General features: G+C 40.1%; 1 protein-coding gene across 1 annotated transcript in view; it reads right to left on the bottom strand.

Moving 5' to 3' along the window:
* Positions 1–930: 930 nt before the first annotated feature.
* Positions 931–20,543, bottom strand: part of LOC145412423 (lachesin-like) — a 106,308-nt gene continuing 86,695 nt past the window's right edge. The window contains exon 10 of the mRNA XM_080282308.1: positions 931–1,130. Within this exon, the coding sequence (XP_080138434.1) occupies positions 931–1,130 (200 nt within the window). The remainder of the gene's footprint in view (positions 1,131–20,543) is intronic.

The following is a 20,543-nucleotide window of genomic DNA, read 5'->3' as shown; positions in this document are numbered from 1 at the left end:
ATCACCTCCCTGTCGTAGCTATTATTTCTTCTTGCAGAAAGGTCAAGGAGAATGTAGACTTTTCCCCAGATCTCTTCCCTCAAAAAGCAAAAACAAAAGCAAATATTAGTTACAAGAGGAAAATGATAACAAGGCAATGATTTTTTCTGGAATGAGAGGGAAAGGAGAGTGCAGAAATCTCTCGTTTTGTGTCTTCCTTGCTAGCAAAAACATGAACTAAGACTGAAGAAAATTATCACGAGGATTTTTTTTTTTTTTTTTTTTTTTTTTTTTTGCGGTAATGAGTGGTACAGCAGAGATTTTTAAAAATCATTTTGTCTTCTTCTGCCTTCAAAAGAAATCTCATTTAAAAGTGGGAAATGATCGAAAGTCTGTGAATCCATAGACCATGACTTGGAGAATACTGTAAATCTGGCTATGGTATTCTGCGTGTGTGTGTGTGTGTTTTTTTTTTTTTTCTTAACATATTTACAATGGAGTAAACTTTTAAGCATCACCTGTAAACACCAAAGGGGGAGGGGAAATTATGTCCTCTTTTCAAAAAAATATAGTTATAAAACAATCCTTCTCTTATACACCGTGTTTTCCTAACATCTAAATGTTATGTCTCTTGTTTTACCATATTTTCAAATGTGAAAATAGTATACTTATTGTTTTTTTCGTTTTTTATCTAAATGGCATGTTTCTTATTCTTTCGCATTTTTTTCGTATTTCTAATTGGTGTATTCATTATTTCTGGGCATTTTCAAATGCCCAAATGGTATGCTTACCATTTTTCGGTATATTTTCACATGTAAATGGTATGTTTACATATAGGCTATATATTTTGTTTCTATCACGTCAGCAACACTTCGCGTCTTATACACCGTGTTTCCTTAAATGTCTGAATGAAATGTCTAATTATTTTTTAGTAAGTTTTTTCTTCCTTTATCACGCCACTAGTACAACCCGAAACCGCCAACACAAGGCCGCCCAGTAGTGTGCTATGAGGGAGAGAGCCGAGATGGTGAGGAGCGTTGCATTAGTGGAGGGGTGCGGCGAACTCGTCCCACTGCCGTCTTGGTCGTAGGAGGGGTAGTGGTAGCCCGGGCCAGAGCCGAGGCGCACCGTGGGGCCGAGATGACCAGCCTCTGTGGATAAACATATAAAGATCAACTACAGATTTCTACAACAACCTTATCAAGAAGACACCAAAGAAATTTTGGCTAATCTGTCATTATTCGAAACTCTCACAAGAAAAGAAACACCAGACAGGAAGAAAGCAGCTAAGTAATTTCGGAAAAGAGTAATGATAATATAGCTGCAGTCTCAGGTTTATTAGAAACATGAACCCAGTGAACTGCAGGCTGAAGTTGCTCTTTTCTGGCAATCCACCATTCCCTTTTTGGATGGATGGTGGATTTCCGGGAGGGATTTGAGGGACGCTTGTATACCCGGCAAAAGAGATGCCCAGTATATTGGTGCCACCGCATGAAGGCGTCCCTCTCCAGCATCTGTGGAAAAGAAGCCAAACAGTACAACAAGAACAACTAACATGACCGAAGCAGAAAGGGAGATTTCGAGACACATCTTCCTGCACGTTATACATCAATTTCATCTTGTTGTCTACCGATATCAAAACAATATAAAAAGCACAAGAAAATACTTAAGTGCAAAAATAAATAGCTAAGAAAGAGACACCACGAAGCTTTATATACCATCTAAAATACGAGCCTTATCCCGCAACAGCCACTAGACTAGATGAGAGGAAACCAAGCGAAAACTAGGAAGCGCTCAGACAGCGAATACCTTCGCCAATGTCATTGCTGTTATAAAGGATTCGGATCCGGATCAGTGGATATAGGATCCCAAAGTTAATCAATTCTTTCTTGGTCCATGGCCCACCTTTCCACAAAATTTCATTGAAATTAATTGAGAACTTTTGGAGATATTGTGCGGGATCCCCCCAAAAAATTCAGTTACTTCTTACTTGGACCAAGGCCGACCCTTCTACAACATTTCATCAAAATCCGTTCGTAACTTCTTGAGTAATCCTGCTAACAGACAGACAGACAAACAAGCAAAGCTACGCAGGGTAAAACATAACCTTCTTGGCGGAGGTTATGAAGTAAAATGTCTGAGAATGGTACCGCATACTAGTTTTCTCCATTCGTCGACGTAATCCTTCTCTCTCTCTCTCTCTCTCTCTCTCTCTCTCTCTCTCTTTCATTTATGCGTCTTAGAGGTTGAGAGATTGACCCCATCAGGCAGAGGATGTCTATTTCTGGAAATGTTGTGTTGGAGAGAGAGACAAGTTAGAAGCTGAATTCTTTATTTTCTGTAAAATTTCGGAGTACACAGAACCCAAGAAGGGATCTGTGTAGCCAGATGCGTTAGAGAAAATGTAGAATTCAAGCTCTAACCTGTGTCTCTCTTCCATCCAACATTTCCACTTGTTGCAAAGGATCAACTACAGATATTCTTTTTTTCTTTTATTCCACTTTTTTCTTTTATTCCTGTTACCTTCAGAAGAAATTTTCTTAGTGTAAGAGAAGGGAGTCGTCTGATAGTGGAGGGTTAATGATAGCTGAATCTGACTTCTCCAGCTCCAAATATCTCTTCCGAGCTAATCAAAATCGTCTGAAGACAGCATACTAACGTCCTCGGGCTGTGTGAGTGAACTATTCTGGTTTTACTCTAACTTGGCTCTGATTTTCGTCCTTTTGCTGCTTATTACACGTAGCTCAGTGGCAGAATAAGACAATACAGCGGCTCTGCATTCTCCCATAGCACTTCCTCCTGACTAGCACCATATTTTAGTGTTAATCTATTGCTACAACTCAGCATTCAACATGTAATGAGGGCAGTGGTAGACCAAATGACAGTAAAACGAGTAGCCTATAATTAAAACGTAGAAGGACAGCATCAAGGGCAAGGCAATAAATTATGGCCTTGCAAATACAAAAAGTTGAAGGCAGAGACATTACATACTTTGCAGGAAAAAAAAAATCGTTTAATACTGAATCTCTTTCAAGGCTATTAACCCCTTGACTTAGGTGACCAATTCTGTTGGTATCTAAATGCAGACAATTATATTCAGCCTGGGGAGGAGCTGTAGTACTATAGGGGTAACGAGGGCAATATCTAACCCTTACAGCTCCAAAACTCTCCCCTAAACTGTATAAAATAAAATCATATGAGGCAAGCAAGAATAGAGTCCAGAATATTTAACGGGACTGAAAAGGCTAAAAAAAAAAAAAAAATCCCACACTGGCAAGACTAGTATGCGTAAACAGGATTCGACTCCCGTCCAACAATTAAGCAGACACATTTACACCGCTTTTCTGATCTAACCTTTGCCCCTTTCTATTTTAAGCTCTCCATTTTGCCTTCCATCACTGCCTGTCTTCCCATCACCTTTAAGGCCTGGCCGGGCAAAAGGACATGTACAGCGCTTGTTAACACTTTCTTGTGGTGTAAGTGGAGTTAATATTCGACTACTATTTTTAACATCCCTAGGGCCCTATGACTCACTCCAGCTTAATAAAATCGTCTTGCGTTAGCTGGGTTGGAATACTAGAGTTATCCCAGCCAACATATTTGAGATGTGGATGGCAAAAAGGTATAATGTGGTGGATTAACTTCACGTGGCGTAAGAGTGGACACTAACCATCTCTTGTGTGATGTAATGGTGTAATGTACTTAACTGTTCTTGGTATTAGAGTGATGCAGTGTCGAGGACAAAAGCTTACCCAGTATTAACTCTTGTACGTGTCACTTTCCTCTGCTGGCCAAAACTTTACTTTCTCTGAACACCAGTGACTAAATTTGAAATGATGGACATGCCTTAAGTGTAAAGCAGACGCAGTGAAATAGTTGATGAACTTCTATTCCTAACTGTATATTAGTTTAATTTTCCTAATGATACGCAGTAATCAACTGTTTTTTTTTTTGCTGTAATAATAATAATAATAATAATAATAATAATAATAATAATCGACCTTTTTGTGCTGTAGCAACGGACAATACAGGACTAGACTACGGTGAATAATAATAATAATAATAATAATAACAACAACAACAACAACAACAACAACAATAATAACAATAATAATAATAATAATAATAATAATAATAACAACAACAATAATAATGTATTCTTGAAATGTATTAGCACAAATAATAGGCAAAAAATTACCTCATCTTCAAATAAAACTTAAATTTCATCAGATTTTATTTACAGTGCACAGAAACATGCACAGAAAATGGAATGCAGGACAGAAAACAACACAACTAATATTCTGGTGGACGGAAGCATATCTGGGAACAGGAAAATGTGGAAAAACGGAATTGTGGAAAGAGGATGAAACTGAGAACGAAGAATGGAGAAATAGAAAAGAATTGAGCTGAGAAAGAGAGATAGAGATAGATAGATAGATAGACAGATAGAGAGAGAGAGAGAGAGAGAGAGAGAGAGAACAGACCTACTGATCTTTGTGAGATGATCTAACCTTCACAATAAAGAAGAAAAAGGTTGCCCCAATTATTAAAGGCACAGAAAATGATAAATAAAGGACCTCTCTGCTTACCGGCACCATGCCCATGTTTGGAAATTAGGTCTGGATGAATACAAGAGGAAAAATTACCCAAAAGGATAATAAACTTTCTATGGAGCTGGGATATTTTATAGGAGGGTTGGAAATTACGTGCATAATGAAAATAATAATAATAATAATAATAAAAATCATAATCATCATCATCATCATCATTATCATAACAATAACAGTAACTAGAATGGCACTCAGTAGAGCGCATATCTCCGCCAAGGCCCAACATGCGGTTCCTTTTAATTCAGTCAAGTCTAATCCAATATGGAAAAAGACTATTCCCCCTATAAAAGCATATCTAAATCCGCTAGATCCGGAATTTTATATGGGTCCGCGCCAAACTGTACACATTCGTAGATACCAACATCCTAAATATGCCTGCTTTTTTTTTTTTTTGTTTTTTTCATCAAGATCCATGCAATATTCACTGAAAAATTTACGAAAATGTCGAAAAACGCCCTATCTCGCAATGTTAAAGAAAGTGAAAAGAAAAATCCTGTATCCTCACCTTTATACGGATCCGCACCAAAATTTAATGGAGTCTATTCTGGGCCAAGGCCCATTCTTCTACCAAGTTTCGTGGAAATCCGTCAGGTAGTATTTGTGCATTCTTGCTATCATACCAACCAATCAACAAACAAACAAACGGGCAGGGGTGAAAACATGACCCTCTTGGCGGAGGTAATAATAATAATAATAATAATATAATAATAATCTCCTATGCTCCTCCTGGGCCAACACTGGATTAGATGATAAATGAATAATAATAATAATAATAATAATAATAATAATAATAATAACAATAATTAAAAAACGGATATTGCCATTAGCAATTTCAATAATTTATCACATGACAATCTATCGCTGGACCTGGTAATTTCAAGGTCCTTCATATAGTGAGCACTTCGAAGTGAGGAGCTGATGTAGTAGGGCCCCCTAGGGGCAGAGGGCAGTTGTGGGCCAAAGTTAGAGTAAAACGATTATAGCAGAGTTCCTCGTAAAATTCCCTGCGAGGTACCCATTGTGTAACCAGACTGAATAGTTTTCCCAACAAGTAACAGGGTGGCGTCTGCATCCAACCCTGATAAAAAAAAATATTAATATCAGAGTCTCAAACCTACAGATCTTAGTTAGTGTTAAAAGAATGTGTGATTTTGCTCGCTATTGCCTATTGTGGAAAACTGGTCCATTTATTTACTGAGAGAGAGAGAGAGAGAGAGAGAGAGAGAGAGAGAGGAAGCGAGGATGACAGGGAGAAGAAAGGTTAAGTGAGGGAAGAGGCCGTCAATGACATTATGATAAAGGTCAAGCTATGAGGGGACCAGCACGCCTTGAAGACTTCTTAACTATTTTACCTCATTTCACTCACTATCCTCACCCTATCCTCAACTCACACACTTTCCTCAGCCTATCCTCAAGTCACACACTATCCTCACCCTATCCTGAACTCACACACTATCCTCATTCTACCCTCAGTTTGGTCCAACTCCCGTGGCTTATTCCTATACTACCCTACTACTATCCTCACCCATACTCATCCCAACTCTTCCGCCTTATTCCTACACTCCTAACACTATTCACACCCTACTCCACACTTGATCTAAATTTTGTGACGTTGCTACACTGTCCTATCCTCACTTTTTTTTTTTTTTCTCTCTCTCTCTCTCTATTCTAACTCTGATTTGATGTCTAGCCCTTATGCTCGTTTGGTGAGGAAGCTCCTTAACACCTTTTCCTAAGAGATTTATTTTATTTGTTACGCCATACTGTCCTATTCTGTGTTACATAAATCCTTCCAGTATCACCAGACTCGGCATAAATAACGTCCAAAACGATAGTAGCCAGTCGTATCCAAGAATAAATCGCAAAGGACGAGGTGTTAGGGAGCTTCCGCAACCTACGAGATGACGGGCCTGTGACTCTCCTAACTCTCCTGGCTAACTACTAACTCTCACCTTTCTCTAGATCCTCCTCACTCCTGCAGACTCACTTCTAACTTTTTAACCCGCACAGTCCTACCTTCATTGTAACTATTTTTTGTCCTAACTGTCCTAATTAAACCAACTCTCCAGCCTCCTAAACCCTTTCACAACAATGACATTTTTTTTTTTTTTATCAAGCTACCACCAGGCGACTTTATTCAGCTATAGAAGAATCTCTTAAAAAACGTCTTAAGATAGAAAAAATAATATATATATAACGGTCTCATAATACTGAGGTTAATTCTGCTCTAACCTTACTAACTTGATCTAACCTCTCCTTATTAAGTCATGTTCTCTCGTGGATCAACTCAAAACCTTACTCTTTCCTAATTTTACCTGGATTATTTCTATTACTGTGATTCCCCTTTAACTATCCTCATTCTCTCCCCAGTATCCTGACTATTCTCGCTCTCCTGACTCAGTCCTTACTCTCCTGACTCGTTCTCCTTCATTTGACTCTTTCCTTATTCTCCTGACTCTCTCTTTACTCTCCTGACTCTATAGTGACGCTCCTGAATCCATTCTCACTCTCCTGGCTCTATTGCCTTTACTCTGAATTTCCCTACTCGCCCCTGAAGAGAACTGACCCTTTGTGGTTAAGCTGCTGTTGTACCACATTAATTCATCGTTGCAGCACTAATGTCATTCTGAGTAGTAGTAGTAGTAATAATAATAATAATAATAATAATAATGATAATAATGGTAATAATAATAACAATACTACTAATACTACTCCTGCTGCTTCTACTATTACCAATAATAATAATCATCACAATAATAATAAAACATCAATAATATTAATAATCATCAACATCATCATCATCATCATCATCATCATCATCATCATCATCGTAATGATCATGATCATCATCATTATAATCACCATCATCATCATCAGCAGCAGCATATTTCTCATTAAAGAAAAATGGCTATGTAAAAAAGTTTCCGATGAAAAATGAGTAAATACTGACATTTTTTTCTCGCATGTGCTGACAATAAATTACAGTGAGATAGTGCTAAAAAATATCACCAATTTGTTTTGATGTAAATAATATTGGGTAAAATTGGGTTTCCTATAAAAGAACGAGTAAAAGACGATTATATATTATCGGATGTGTTGGCGGAGCTAATTGCAACACGGTAGTAATAAATAAGTGTCCATAAACTTCGGAAATTATCACCTTTAGCAAATATGATTACGATAAATTTATGTAAGGCTGTTTTTATTGTATCATAAAGTCCTTTACCACTATGTATTTTTTCCTATAACTGGCTCTAACTAGCTCGATGACATTTCACCTTGGAGAGATTTTTCACAATGGATGGCTTGGACGTAGCCATCAGTAATTCTTTTGATATTTCGCTCTCCTAAGTTGAATTAAGTCGTCTCTCGGAAACATGAATGAAATACCTTAACGTGTGACCTATTCAGGCTAATGGAGTTAATAAAACAGACACAGTAAACATTTATAGCTCTTCCAGTCCATATTAAGTCTGCCACGGGGCCAGACAATCTTTTCTGAGGGAGAGTGATAGCTAAAGTTAACTCTCCACTATGCTGGAGAAGTACGAATGAGGAAGGGGAGTTTACAGGAAGAGTGATGCACATAAAAGTGGAAGCGAAGTATTGTTAACGTCTGCATGAGTCACAGTCCGCATATTCCATCGACAGAACCTACTCGTACAGAGGGTGAACATAATAAGCAAACCTACTGTACACCAAACCTAACCTATCTTATCCAGCATGTCTGATTAATCTTTTGGCCGCGATGCACAAACTTATGTTATTTTATTCAGGCACCGTGGCACTAGGTAACCTAACAGTGACCTATAAGTATTCCGTGGAGTGGCTTTTATGTGCATGTTTCAGCGAGGGCATGCTCGTGTGGTGCTCCCCACTCCCTTCAGCCTACACTGTGGGTCGTGGTATTTGACACACTACCTTGTTGACCTTTGACCCATTAGCCTCACTCATAACACATTGCACAACACAGACCTATAAGAATTTAATCAGTTTATCTACAGATGATTTTCTTCAGCTCAGGCGACCTCTCAAATTGAAGGAGTTAGAATTTATCTCCCACAACTTGGCAGAAAAATTCCTGTACGGTTCATATACATTTTTTTTTTTTTTTTTTTTTTGGTGAGAAACTCGCTGTCTTACAAAAATATCTGACAAGAGTTAGCTCGTGGAATAAAAACCATTTTCTATTTCGGTGCCTCGACATGTCAAGTTATTTTTTTACAAGACATCATGGCGTCTGAAATCGATTTATTCGCCTATAAAATCCTTCCAGTTTTGTGCTTAGTTTTGCCGCAGCTAGTGATACTCCTTCTTGATATGATATGATTGGAATAACCAAGGATCAAAATAATAATAATAATAATAATAATAATAATAATAATAATAAATAATAATAATAATAATAATAATAATAATAAAAGCAACAGCAGCAGCAACAGTAGTAATATGACAGTAAAGGTATAATACAATTGTGATCAATTCGTTCCACAGAAGCACATCACAACGATACCATCAATTTCTCCCTTTGAAGAGAAGTAGGATCGGGAGAACTCAGAATTTACTAAACTGACAACTCACAGGCAAAGAAATATAAAGATCACACTAATACAAAAAGAAACGAAGAACAGGCTGAAGAAAGTTTAGTCATAGTTCAAAAAGGAAGGCCCCCCCCCCTTTTTTTTTTTCTTTTTATCTGTCCGACTCTGAGAATAGACTTGACGAGCCTGGCCGTCCTCCTACGTACCACACATCTCTACATATCACCACTAACACCCACCGTCCATACTGAATACATGCGAGGGCTGTCTCATAAAGGACTAGTGTATTGGTTGAACTAAGATAACAATTCACAGAAAAAACAACATCAAGAGATGGAGATATCTGATTATGAACCGCATCGTCGTTCAGTAAGAAGGCTCCGGTGCTGGAAAGGGACGCTTTCACACTGTGGCGTTTGTTTAATTGAGCAGATATCCTATCGTGTCATATAAACTTCCCTTAGCTCCCTCCCTAGCCTTCTTAACAAGGATGGTGGATGCCAAGAAAAGGACGCCTAAGCCTGCAGTTCACCGGGTTCACGTTTGAGATGAGCCCATGGATACAAAAATAATAATAATAATAATAATTATAAATAACATCAACAACCAGGAAGCTCCAAAGTACCTCATCCTTTACAGTGTATTTCTGCGACTCGTACACAAATACTCTACTTTACGGTAATTAGACACACCCTATCAGTCCCAAGATATAAATAACACGGATGGTAATACAAAGGGATGGTTTGCATAATAAAGACAAAGAGGTACCCTAATATGCCTCATCACACGAGTACGGAGCTGTTCATGAAATTATCCACAAACTTACCCAATTTTATCATCATCATCATCATCACCCATATCCCACAAGCAACAGTGATGGGTGGGGTCCGGAAATAGGAAAAGAGGAACGTAAAAACAGAACTATCAACACAGTGGCCAGTGAAATGCATCAACCATCCACTCACTCATGGTGTAAGCCTTCGAGATTCTCTGATTTAGTTACATTTAAAAAGGACAAAGTTGTATTGTTCAGGTTCGACAGTCTAGCTAAAGCGGTTATTCATAGGCGGAGCAGTGTACAGATCTGACAACATATGCAGGGTGGTCAGTATTCAGCTCTCTCTAGTCTTGTGTGTTCCGGGTACGGCTCACTGTGTCTATTTGTGGGAAGAACAAGCATATTTTTTTTGCTTCATGAACTTACTAATCAACAATGCCATCAACTAACTTTAATCAGCAGAAGATATATAGGTTATGGGAAGTGGAAAATGATGCAGGGTACAAACTGGTAGCGCTGAGCCGTAAGAATTGGGTTGCGCAATATATGAACCCTCTGTATGCAAATCTCTGACCGCGTAGACTATTCCTTTGGTATATAATCGTCAAGCGTTAACCTTCTCGTGAACGGATCAACATTGGTATTCTCTCCCAGCTAACGCCAGAGGATTTTACTCAGCTAAGTGTGAGTACTATAGGAGAACGAGATGTGTAATGATGAAATGGTACAATTAACTCTTTCGTGCTCAGGACAACTCGAGTATTCTGTTCTATCTGACGCTAAACTAATTTGTTCAGCTGAAAGTGAATTGCAGGAGACCGAGAGTGTTAACCTCTGCCTAACAAGGCTTCCTCTTTAGTGAATAAAACCATCTGGAATTAATAAAACATCTAGATTCGCCCACAACGGTGAAAACGATAAGCAGAAACAAAGATTAAGCCGAGTCTAGTTATATTTATACCTTTTAATACGATATCTTTGTACAGTATTTTGTATTTTATTTTTGCTCCATTCTGCCTTTCTTATTAAATTTATGAAACCTCTCGTAGTGAATGGATCGTCTGCAGATGCCTGTTGTTGTTGTGGCCTCTGGCTCATCTGACACGTAAACCCAGAGGAATGTTGGCTTCAGCTGTTCCTTTTCTGTAGTGGATCCTCCTCAAAGGTGACAAGGACGTACCTGAGGCAGTTGAGCTGCCCGGTTATGTCAGTACCACCACATGAAGGCATCCCTCTGTTAAGAATAAAGTATACAGACTCAGGGGAACTTAGAGAGATAGACAGTCAACTCCGGCTTTTATATTCTCTCCAACCGCGCGGAATAATAGAGCGTGTAAATTGTTTAAGGCCAGACCAGCGTTCAGTCAAGGCGATCACGAGGGGCCCAGTTCAGAACCATTCGCTTTAAGGTAGCCGCGTCTCGGACATCAATAAAATGTGTCTTCATCACAGAGTAACCAATACCCTCTCCACACGGTGATATGGCCGGATCCGCTCCAGACGTCGTCCCATATGCATTTTTATATGGATCGTATCGGCTATTCATCGAGGCGACGGTCGGGAGGAAGGATTATGGAGGAGTTGCTGGGTTGATTTTAAGCACTTCACTCCGGTGGCGTTTTTTATTTTTATTTTATTTACCCTTGCTACCTTCAGTCCATCTTATTCATATTAGGAGAGACTTCAAAGTAGAGGAGTTAGATACAGCCTTCATTAACCTCTTCAGTGTTAATTTTTGTTCCAAAGGATGAATATAATAGCCTGGAAATACCAAGAATAAATCAAATGCGTCACAGAACTGAAGGTGCTAACTTCTTTATTTTCCCTTGAGATCTTACCCCATCCCAAGGTGTGAAAAGGGGTGATGATGATGATGATGATGATGATAATAATGACGATGATGATTATGAAGATTTTACCCATACTGACTGCTGATCGAGGACAGACCTGTTTTGGATGTATCAGGAGATGGCTACCGATTCGACTTTCAATTCTCTGTCTTCTATCCGTCTCTTCACCTGTTTGTCGATATGTTATTATTATCTTATCGATTTTATACTTGTCTGTCTCTCCACCCCTCAATCGATACAGTACTACTATTTACTCTGTCTTCTGTCTATCTCTCTACCTGTCCACTAGTTACGATATTACTTTTTCATGTATCTTCAATCTACCTTCAGTCTAACTCTCTGTCGCCACTTGTCTACTGGTACGACTTTCCCTTTTAAAAGTCTATCTTCTGTGTATCTGTCTTCCTCCATCTCTTCACCAGTACGATATTAGCCTACAGTCTGATCAGTTCTCGATCTATCTACCCCTCTCCACCTGCCCATCCGTCAGACCATTACATTATTATCCCATATGCATTATTATATTGATGCTACTTGATTCTGAAGGTCACTAGGGCTGTTTTTTTTTTTTTTTTTTTTAACTATACGAGAATGAAAACAGGAAGAACGAGTTACTATAATAGGTAGGGAGTACAAAGTGAATGATTACACAGAGGGGAGTGTAGCACAGAATAACGTGTGAGAATAGTGATGAATCGTGGTACAGAGGCTCAAATAAGGTAAGGTGCAGTCAGAGAGATTATTCCCGTAACACTCCAGCGACTTACAATTTGAACACCATGATGGAAAATTCTGATGAAAATTAGGGGTTCACTGACTAAAAAGGTGCGAACTCTCCACCTGAAACATATCTATTGATTTTCATTGTTTGCCTACAGATGACGTGCATGCTTGTGTGTGTGTGTGTGTGTGTGTGTGTGTGTGTGTGTGTGTGTGTGTGTGTGTGTGTGTGTGTGTGTGTGTGTGTGTGTGTGTGTGTGAATAACCCACGACGTTTTTGGCCCCTCTCGTGCGTCATCCGGATAGATTATTTCCCCTCCAGAGTATCAGACGCTCGAGATTACAGGGAAGGAATCACAGAATGTATAAGCCATAGTGATCAGTTGAGATTAATCTGTCAGTCTATCATCTAATCCTTCTTTGCCCCATCAGGAACGTAGAGGCTCGGGGCTAGGCAACTCAATCTCGACGTATAAAGCGAGGGCGACCGGATTCTCTCGCCCTGAGTGGCATTACGTGATCAACAGACCTCAACCCTCTCCGTTATACAAACCCCCACGGACACCATTCTCTTGGGACGCCCTAACCTAACTGACCACCAGGCGTCACATGGTTATATGGTTATCATCAAACGTAGCAAAAGGATTCCTGGGTTACTGGAAACAATTTGGCTTGTCACTCAGTGCAGAGTCACCCGAAAGTAGCATTAAATCGAGTGACTGGTGGCAGCAGTTAACCCGTACAATCCGAGAACGTAATCTTTAATACTGACATCTTTTGCATAAATATCACAGACAGGAATATTAATGCGTCATATTCAAAAGTTAATATGAAGAAATAAAGTGCTGAGGAAGAGTTGGTGGAAAACCTGCTAAACTCACTAGAATATGGACCACAAAGTATTCGATTCTCCTCTACCTTCCATCTTCCATTACCTTGCGTTATTTGTCACACGGTCTCTTAAAACTCTCAGCAGTCAGTCACTAACGGGTGTGCAAGTAAAAAAACTCGCATCAGATGTGTGGTGTGTGTTACTCCCACACACAAGAATGACTAGGTAGCACCTCCCACAGTGCCAGTATGTGAGCAATAAACCCCAGCCATCCCTTGGAAAAAAAATATATATATGGGACAGGTCTGGTTGGAGCGCCTAAACCCACTAGACCACCAGACATCCTTTTGTTGGCCATATGATTACCACTGAACGTATTAAATCATTTTCTGGGTGAATGGAAACAATTTGACTTGTCACTTAGTGTAGAATCATCTAAAGGTGGAGTGAGTGGATGGTGGGTGACCTTCACCTTCTAAACGAATAGACAGAAAATTTATAACAAAACGGCATAGTCAGGTTACCGTTGAGCACTGATAACTGCATATACACACGATGAAATATGTTGCACCCTTCACTTGCACACATACGGATGTTATCAAATACTTTTAAAAACAGAAGCAAATATAAATTTCAGTATAAACGTAATCCTATCACTGTCAATCTATCGCCCAAAGCCTTAATCCCATAAAGGGTGACCACAAATAAATCTTTTCCATGTCAGGCTGTCATCTACCATCTGGCTGCCCTTTCTCCAATTTGCATCCTCTTCTTTCCTACATTATGAATTTTTAAGTATTAATGCAATTATATTACAAAGCAAAAATAAAATTAATAATAAAATGAAATTTACAGCTTCTTGCTGAAGAGACACATCTTGCATTCGTTACTGTATCTGACCATAATTGTGAGAATGATACAGGATGGACGAATGATCTAAATTTTGGCGGATGCTAAGAGATCACAACAAAGCCGCACCGGAATTTTGACTCATGACCTTGACCTGTTATCGATCGTCACCAATAATCGAATCACCTTCCTATTTCAATTCCCTTCTCCCCACATTGTGGCTTACTATGTGTAAGAACTTTAACTCACATCGGATCAGGCTTAATACTAATAACTCCACACTCTAAATTTTGATATCGGCCCATGACCTGTCTTTGACCTTTGATCTATCATCATCAAAATCAAATCTCTTCTTTCTGGACCCGCACGAATGTGTGCTGTCGATAAGGCATGGATGAGATAACGTGGCACCTTGAACTTTAACTCTGACCCATGACCTCTGACTTTCACCTTGACTCGTACACCAAAATCGAGTCACTTCTTCCCAGACCCATACACAAAATATGTTCCTATTTTGATTGAGATTGGATCAGGCATTTGTGAGGTATTTTGTTAACATCATACGTACAGTACATATATACGCATTTAATAAATATATACACAGAAAAAACAGTTAGATACGTACTTAGAAATCACAACAGTGGCGCCTTTGGAGTTGCTAATAATGAATTTAATCTTTCGAGAAATATGTAACACGTTCATATCTTATGTATCAGTTTCAAGGCATCTGCGTTTATTTGGTAAGAAATAATATTTATGTCTCAAACAATTTTTGGTAAATTATGATACAGCTACTAAGAAAATATGGCAACTGAATCATTGGGATGGTTAGCTTGATGAAAAATGGGTTGATATACAAGATTTTCCATTAGCCTTGTAATTGCTTCTGTAGTTAATGAAATTGATGATATATTAGCAGACGTATGTATAATTCGTAATTTAAACTGAAAATTATGTTGGTGAAATTCAAGCTAGTATATTATTTACACAAAACATTTAGCCAGCTAGACGTTAACATAAATTGTATATTATATTTTAGACAATACCGTACCCTTTAACTTCATGGACATTCAAAAACCGCATCTATCTGTCTGTCTGTCTCTCTTTCTCTCTCTATCTATCTGTGTGTACCAGTCTATCTATATCTACACCTATACCTAAATCTATCTCTCTGTCAATGTACAGTATACCGGTATATCTATAGCTAAGTCTATCTGTCTATCTATGTGTACCATATTATCTATATCCATATCTGTATCTAACTCTATCTATCTATCTACCTATCTATCTATTCGTCCATATCTACCTACGTACCTATTTATCTATCTATCTATCTATCTTCAATCCCTTCAGGTATACGCTTAGTTCACAGTACAAGGCTTTTTATGAAATACGACGATGCCTAACAGACTGACTAACTATCTGTCTACCTGTTATAACTGATGGCAGGTACAGCTAAAGATAAAAGAATGGCAGAAATGAAAGGAACTTACGTGCGTTTCCTATAACCTGACAAAAATCCCTAACCTCTTTACGCTAGTCAGACTGAATTTGACCAGTAACCAAGGAGACTCATTCCTATCACTTAGCTAGTGCTCACTGAATGTCATGCAACCAAATTTTATATATATGTAATGGTTATGGGAGTGGGCGAGTTCCTTGATGTATAAGAGAGAGAGAGAGAGAGAGAGAGAGAGAGAGAGAGAGAGAGAGAGAGAGAGAGAGAGAGAGAGAAAAGTAGTTCTGCTTTTGTGGTATTAGTAGTCTATAATTCAGTACTCAGTCCACCAGTAGAAAGCAGCTAACCTTTGATGAGGACAGCAGGACAGTGTGTGTGTGTGTGTGTGTGTGTGTGTGTGTGTGTGTGTGTGTGTGTGTGTGTGTGTGTGTGTGTGTGTGTGTGTGTGTGTGTGTGTGTGTGTGTGTGATGCCAGGATGATGGAGTATGGCAACGTGGCGGACACCATGCAATTACCAGTCCAGATTCTCCACTGTTGATTATCTCGCTCTCAGACGGTGTTAAAATGTCGCTAAACTTGTTCCCAGGGAGTTGCAAAAGTGTTAGAATGCTACTAGACTTGTTGTGTCAAGGTTTTAGAATGTGGCTAATCTTACTGTCAAAAGGTGTTAAAATGACGCAGTGGTGCTGGAACGTGGATGAACACTCGTATGGTGAATTTGTGTGAGAGAAAGCAAGGTATAGGATGTGAGGACTGGAAGGCTTAAAGAAATGACAGAAAATCGAAATGGATGGGTGAATTAGGTAAGGGTTCGGCATCTCATTTAAAGTTGGTTGTCGACGGCATGACACTATTCCACAGATGTACGTGAACCGCTTCTTTACTGAATACTGATAACAAGATGAGCACGAAGTTTTGTTTGTATAATAGACGTAGGATTGCGAAAACTTGAAGCACAGCGGGAGAGTCCACAATTTTGCTGGCAACTGTATATACGTGCCATTATTGCTTATGACCTGATTCTTATCCAGTGGGTGTCATTATCACTGGTGGGAAGGAAGGAGTTTGCTGTGTGTTATTTGTTGGGTCACGAGATGGTGATAATGCACGTTCGTTTGATTTGTTTCTCGGCCTGCAAGTCTTTCTCTCTCTCTTGTCTGCATTTTATTTTATTTTTTTGTCATATGGTTCTGCTTCTCGCTCGCGGTATGTTTCCAATTCCCTGTCTGTTTGTTTGCCTGTTTTTATATGTCTGTTGTCTGCTCATATAATTTCTGTGTCTGCCTGCCTGTCTTTTTGCTTGTGTTTATGTAATTCTCTGTTTATCGGCGAAAAACAGAGAAGCAACAGCGGTAACCAGTTCTACCACGGCTGTTATCATATTAGTACAGCGGTTGTTAGAAATACTGATACTGCTGATGAATACAGTCCTGACAATAATATTAAGAGAATCATTATTATTCATGACAGTGGAATAAACCAGCACTAAAACAATAACTAAAATGAAACACAGACATACTATTCTCCTCGGGAATATTATGATGTTTATAGTTAGCTAGATTTTGAGTGAACACAGGTAACTATAAAAATATTACAGCGAACCTAGATATTATCATCATCATCATCATCATTCCAACCTAAATTCCGACCCTACAGATGAGATGAGGTGGCATCCAGATACGAAGGATGAGAAAGCACAAAGGTTAAGGGATCTATCAAACAACATGCTTTATGAAAAGGGCCACACAGTCATTCATATTTCGTTCAAGCCCTCGAAATCATGGCTCCACCTCATAAGAAAACGTATCCGACACATTATTTTGTATTTTTTCTTTTATACATACGCTTCACGTTCACCTGCCGATTAAAGCCGTTCCATGCCATGTTATAAAAAGGAGTTCCAATCCTTTGTCATGCGCTCGTCCGTGCATATTTCATCTATTCATTTCCATTCACTGTTAATTCTCAGCTTCGCCTGTCTTTTGTCCCCTCTCTCTCACACACTAATTTAGTCTATAAATTCGTCTTCTTGGCCTCTCACGTCTTTTCCTACCTTCTATATTACATATTCCCTTTCCACTACCTTACCTACACCCAGTCTCTTTCCATGACCCTACTGTATCATCTGAGGCATACATGAGACACACTCTTCTACCTTTTTATGACAGTCTAGACGTCCTTACATCTATCTCGAATGTTTGTTTCTAAGTCTGTCTAATCTACGTAAAACACACCACACACACACACACACACACACACACACACACACACACACACACACACACACACACACACACACACACACACACACACACACACACACACACACACACACACAGAGTCAAGTCAAGTGGTTTTAATAACATTTACGAGTATATCACTTCAGACAAACTTATCATTATTATTATTATTATTACTATTATTATTATTATGCCAGTCGCAGCACAGGGCAGGCTTTACGGACAATACATTTACGAAAATTTCTCAGGTAAAAATAAAAACAATTTCGAAAATTAATAATTCGAGTAAATATGTGAGCACCGTATTTAAGACAGTTACCTTAGGCAGCGTTGCAGTGGCCTAATATAACGTGGAAGAAATCATGTGAATCTGCGAGGGAGTTACCATTTATTACCGAGCAATTGTTGTCTGTGTCACTGCCTCATTCGGGTGCCCGCTATGCTCACTGGGTATTTAAGAGGTGGGTGGATGAAGTGGAGTTGGGTGGGGTGAGAGATGGAGCTGGGGAGATGAGGTGAGGAGGAGTAGGAGAAGTGGTGGGAGAAGAGGAGGGGAGGTAGGTGGTGGTGGGAGGAGTATGTGGAGTGGAACAGAAGTGGAAGGTGTGGGAGGAGAGAAGGGTGGAGATGATGAGAAGGTTGGATAGGGGTATAGTCGGACGGGGTGCGAAAAGTTGTAGAACGGGTGAGAAGAGAGATGGGTGGACTGTGAGAAGGGTGGGAGGAGTGGAGAAGAGATTAAATTACGGCTGGGTGGGATGAGTGGGGAGTTGGTGGGGTGGAGTGGGGGGCGTGGGAAGAGAAGTGGGTAGAATGAGAGGCGAGGGAAAATAGATGAGGTGGGATGCTGGTAATGAATGTGGCTGGGGCGAAGCGGGGTGGTGGGGTTGTGCGTGAAGAGGGGTGGTCGGGTGGATGTATGGGGGTTGTGGAGTGGGGGAGTGGCGGGAAGGGCAGGGTGGGTGGGCTCTGGAGGTTTGGGGGCCACAAGGACAGGTCAGGTCATTTCAGGTGGGGTCCCAGAGCGGCGGGGATGTATGCTGGGCTCTCATGATTAATGCAGCCCATACTTAATTTATTTCATGTTGGCAGAAGTGGGAGAGGGGGGGGGGTAGATGGGGTGGAAGGGGGTAGATGGGGTAGGGGAGATGTTGGGGTAGGTAGGGGCAGGGTGAAACGTATAGATAAAAAAAAAAAAGATGGTAGAAGGAAAATATAGGAAAGGAGAAAAGGGTAGAGCATAAAGTACAATGGAAAGGAAGAAACAACACACTAGTATCTATACGTCCTTTCGAGGCTGTTAAATATAGGGTAGGCTAATGCCTTGGCTCCTATCTTTCCTCCAAAGCTATAACTATGGTAACTAGTCTATGAGCCGAGGACAAGGACAGAAAGCAGGAAGGAAGATAGAGGAGAGGAGAGGAGATAGGAGAGTTTGGGGGGTACGAAGAGGTATGGATAATATGCCACAAAAGTGAGAAAGAAAAAAGTGGAGAGAAAGATGATTCAAATGCACAGAGAGAAGTAGGGAGGGATAGAAAGGGAGGGAAGGTACCAGTAGTCTTCTCTGTAACACTCTCGAAAAGAAAGAAGGGTTAAATAGAGAATGGCGAGTAGAACAAGCAGTAAGTGGAGAGGAGGGAGCGTTGAGAAGAAAAAGTAAACAGATTAGAGGACAGAAGGGAGGTACAGGCTGGGAAAGTACAGTAAAGCAACAAAGGGCAGAAGTGGAAGGAAGAGGGGAGGAAGGGAAGGAGATAAGATGCCGTAGAGAAGAAAGAAAGGCATGGCAGAGGGGAGAAGAAACGAAGGTTGGGGATAGGGGTAGTGGTGAGGGTAGGGGGAAAAAAGCAAGATAGGGGGTGACGTGACGGGGAGGCAAGAAGGGAGAAAAAAGAGCGAATGGTCAGTGAGAGGGGGAGAGACGCCTGGGAGGGGGAGAGGGGTTAAGAGTATGGATAAATGTCACGGTAGAGGAAAAGATAAGAGGATAGGGAGAAAAAGCGCCACGAAGGGAGGACCATTTAGGAGAGAGAAAAAGGAAAGGGAGGAGAAAGGAAGAGAGGAAGCGAGAGGCCAGTAGAGGGAGAGGTGGAGAGAAACTAGGGAGGGCCGAGTGGGGATAGGGGTGGACGGAACGGAAGGGAGGAGTAAGCAGAAAGAAGTAGAGGAAGAAGGGAGGAAGAGAAAATAGTGGAGAGGAAAAAAAAGGATAAGGAGAAAGACATCTTGGGAATAAAGTGCTGGTAGGGAAGTAGGTAGCTAGGGAAAGAGAGAGAGAGAGAGAGAGAGAGAGAGAGAGAGAGAGAGAGAGAGAGAGAGAGAGAGAGAGAATGATGACATGGGAGGAAGACGGTGCGACAGATTCATGAAAAGCCAAGTAGGTCCTGATTACTTAGGCAAGGCTGAGGAAAAGTGGGAGGAGGAAGGCAGTGTGTCAGAGAGAGGAAAAAAAGAAAAGTAAATGGCACAGAAGAGGAAGAAGGGTAGAAGAACAGCGTAAAGGAGACGAAGGAGGACAGAAAGAGATGAAAATAAAAATGCACGTATATTCCCTTCAATACGGCTACATCTTTAAAAATATACTCTACTCTTGCTGCTGTAAGATGATTTTAGGTAGTTTAGGGAAGCTTGCTAGTAGTGAAGGGGTTAGTGAAGGCTCCATGTAACTCCTCACTTGCGAC

The sequence above is a fragment of the Coenobita brevimanus genome, chromosome 93, assembly GCF_032717465.1.
Source record: "Coenobita brevimanus isolate Jiangsu-jjx chromosome 93, ASM3271746v2, whole genome shotgun sequence".
Lineage (NCBI taxonomy): Eukaryota > Metazoa > Arthropoda > Malacostraca > Decapoda > Coenobitidae > Coenobita > Coenobita brevimanus.
This window is presented reverse-complemented; position numbering and strand designations above follow the sequence as displayed.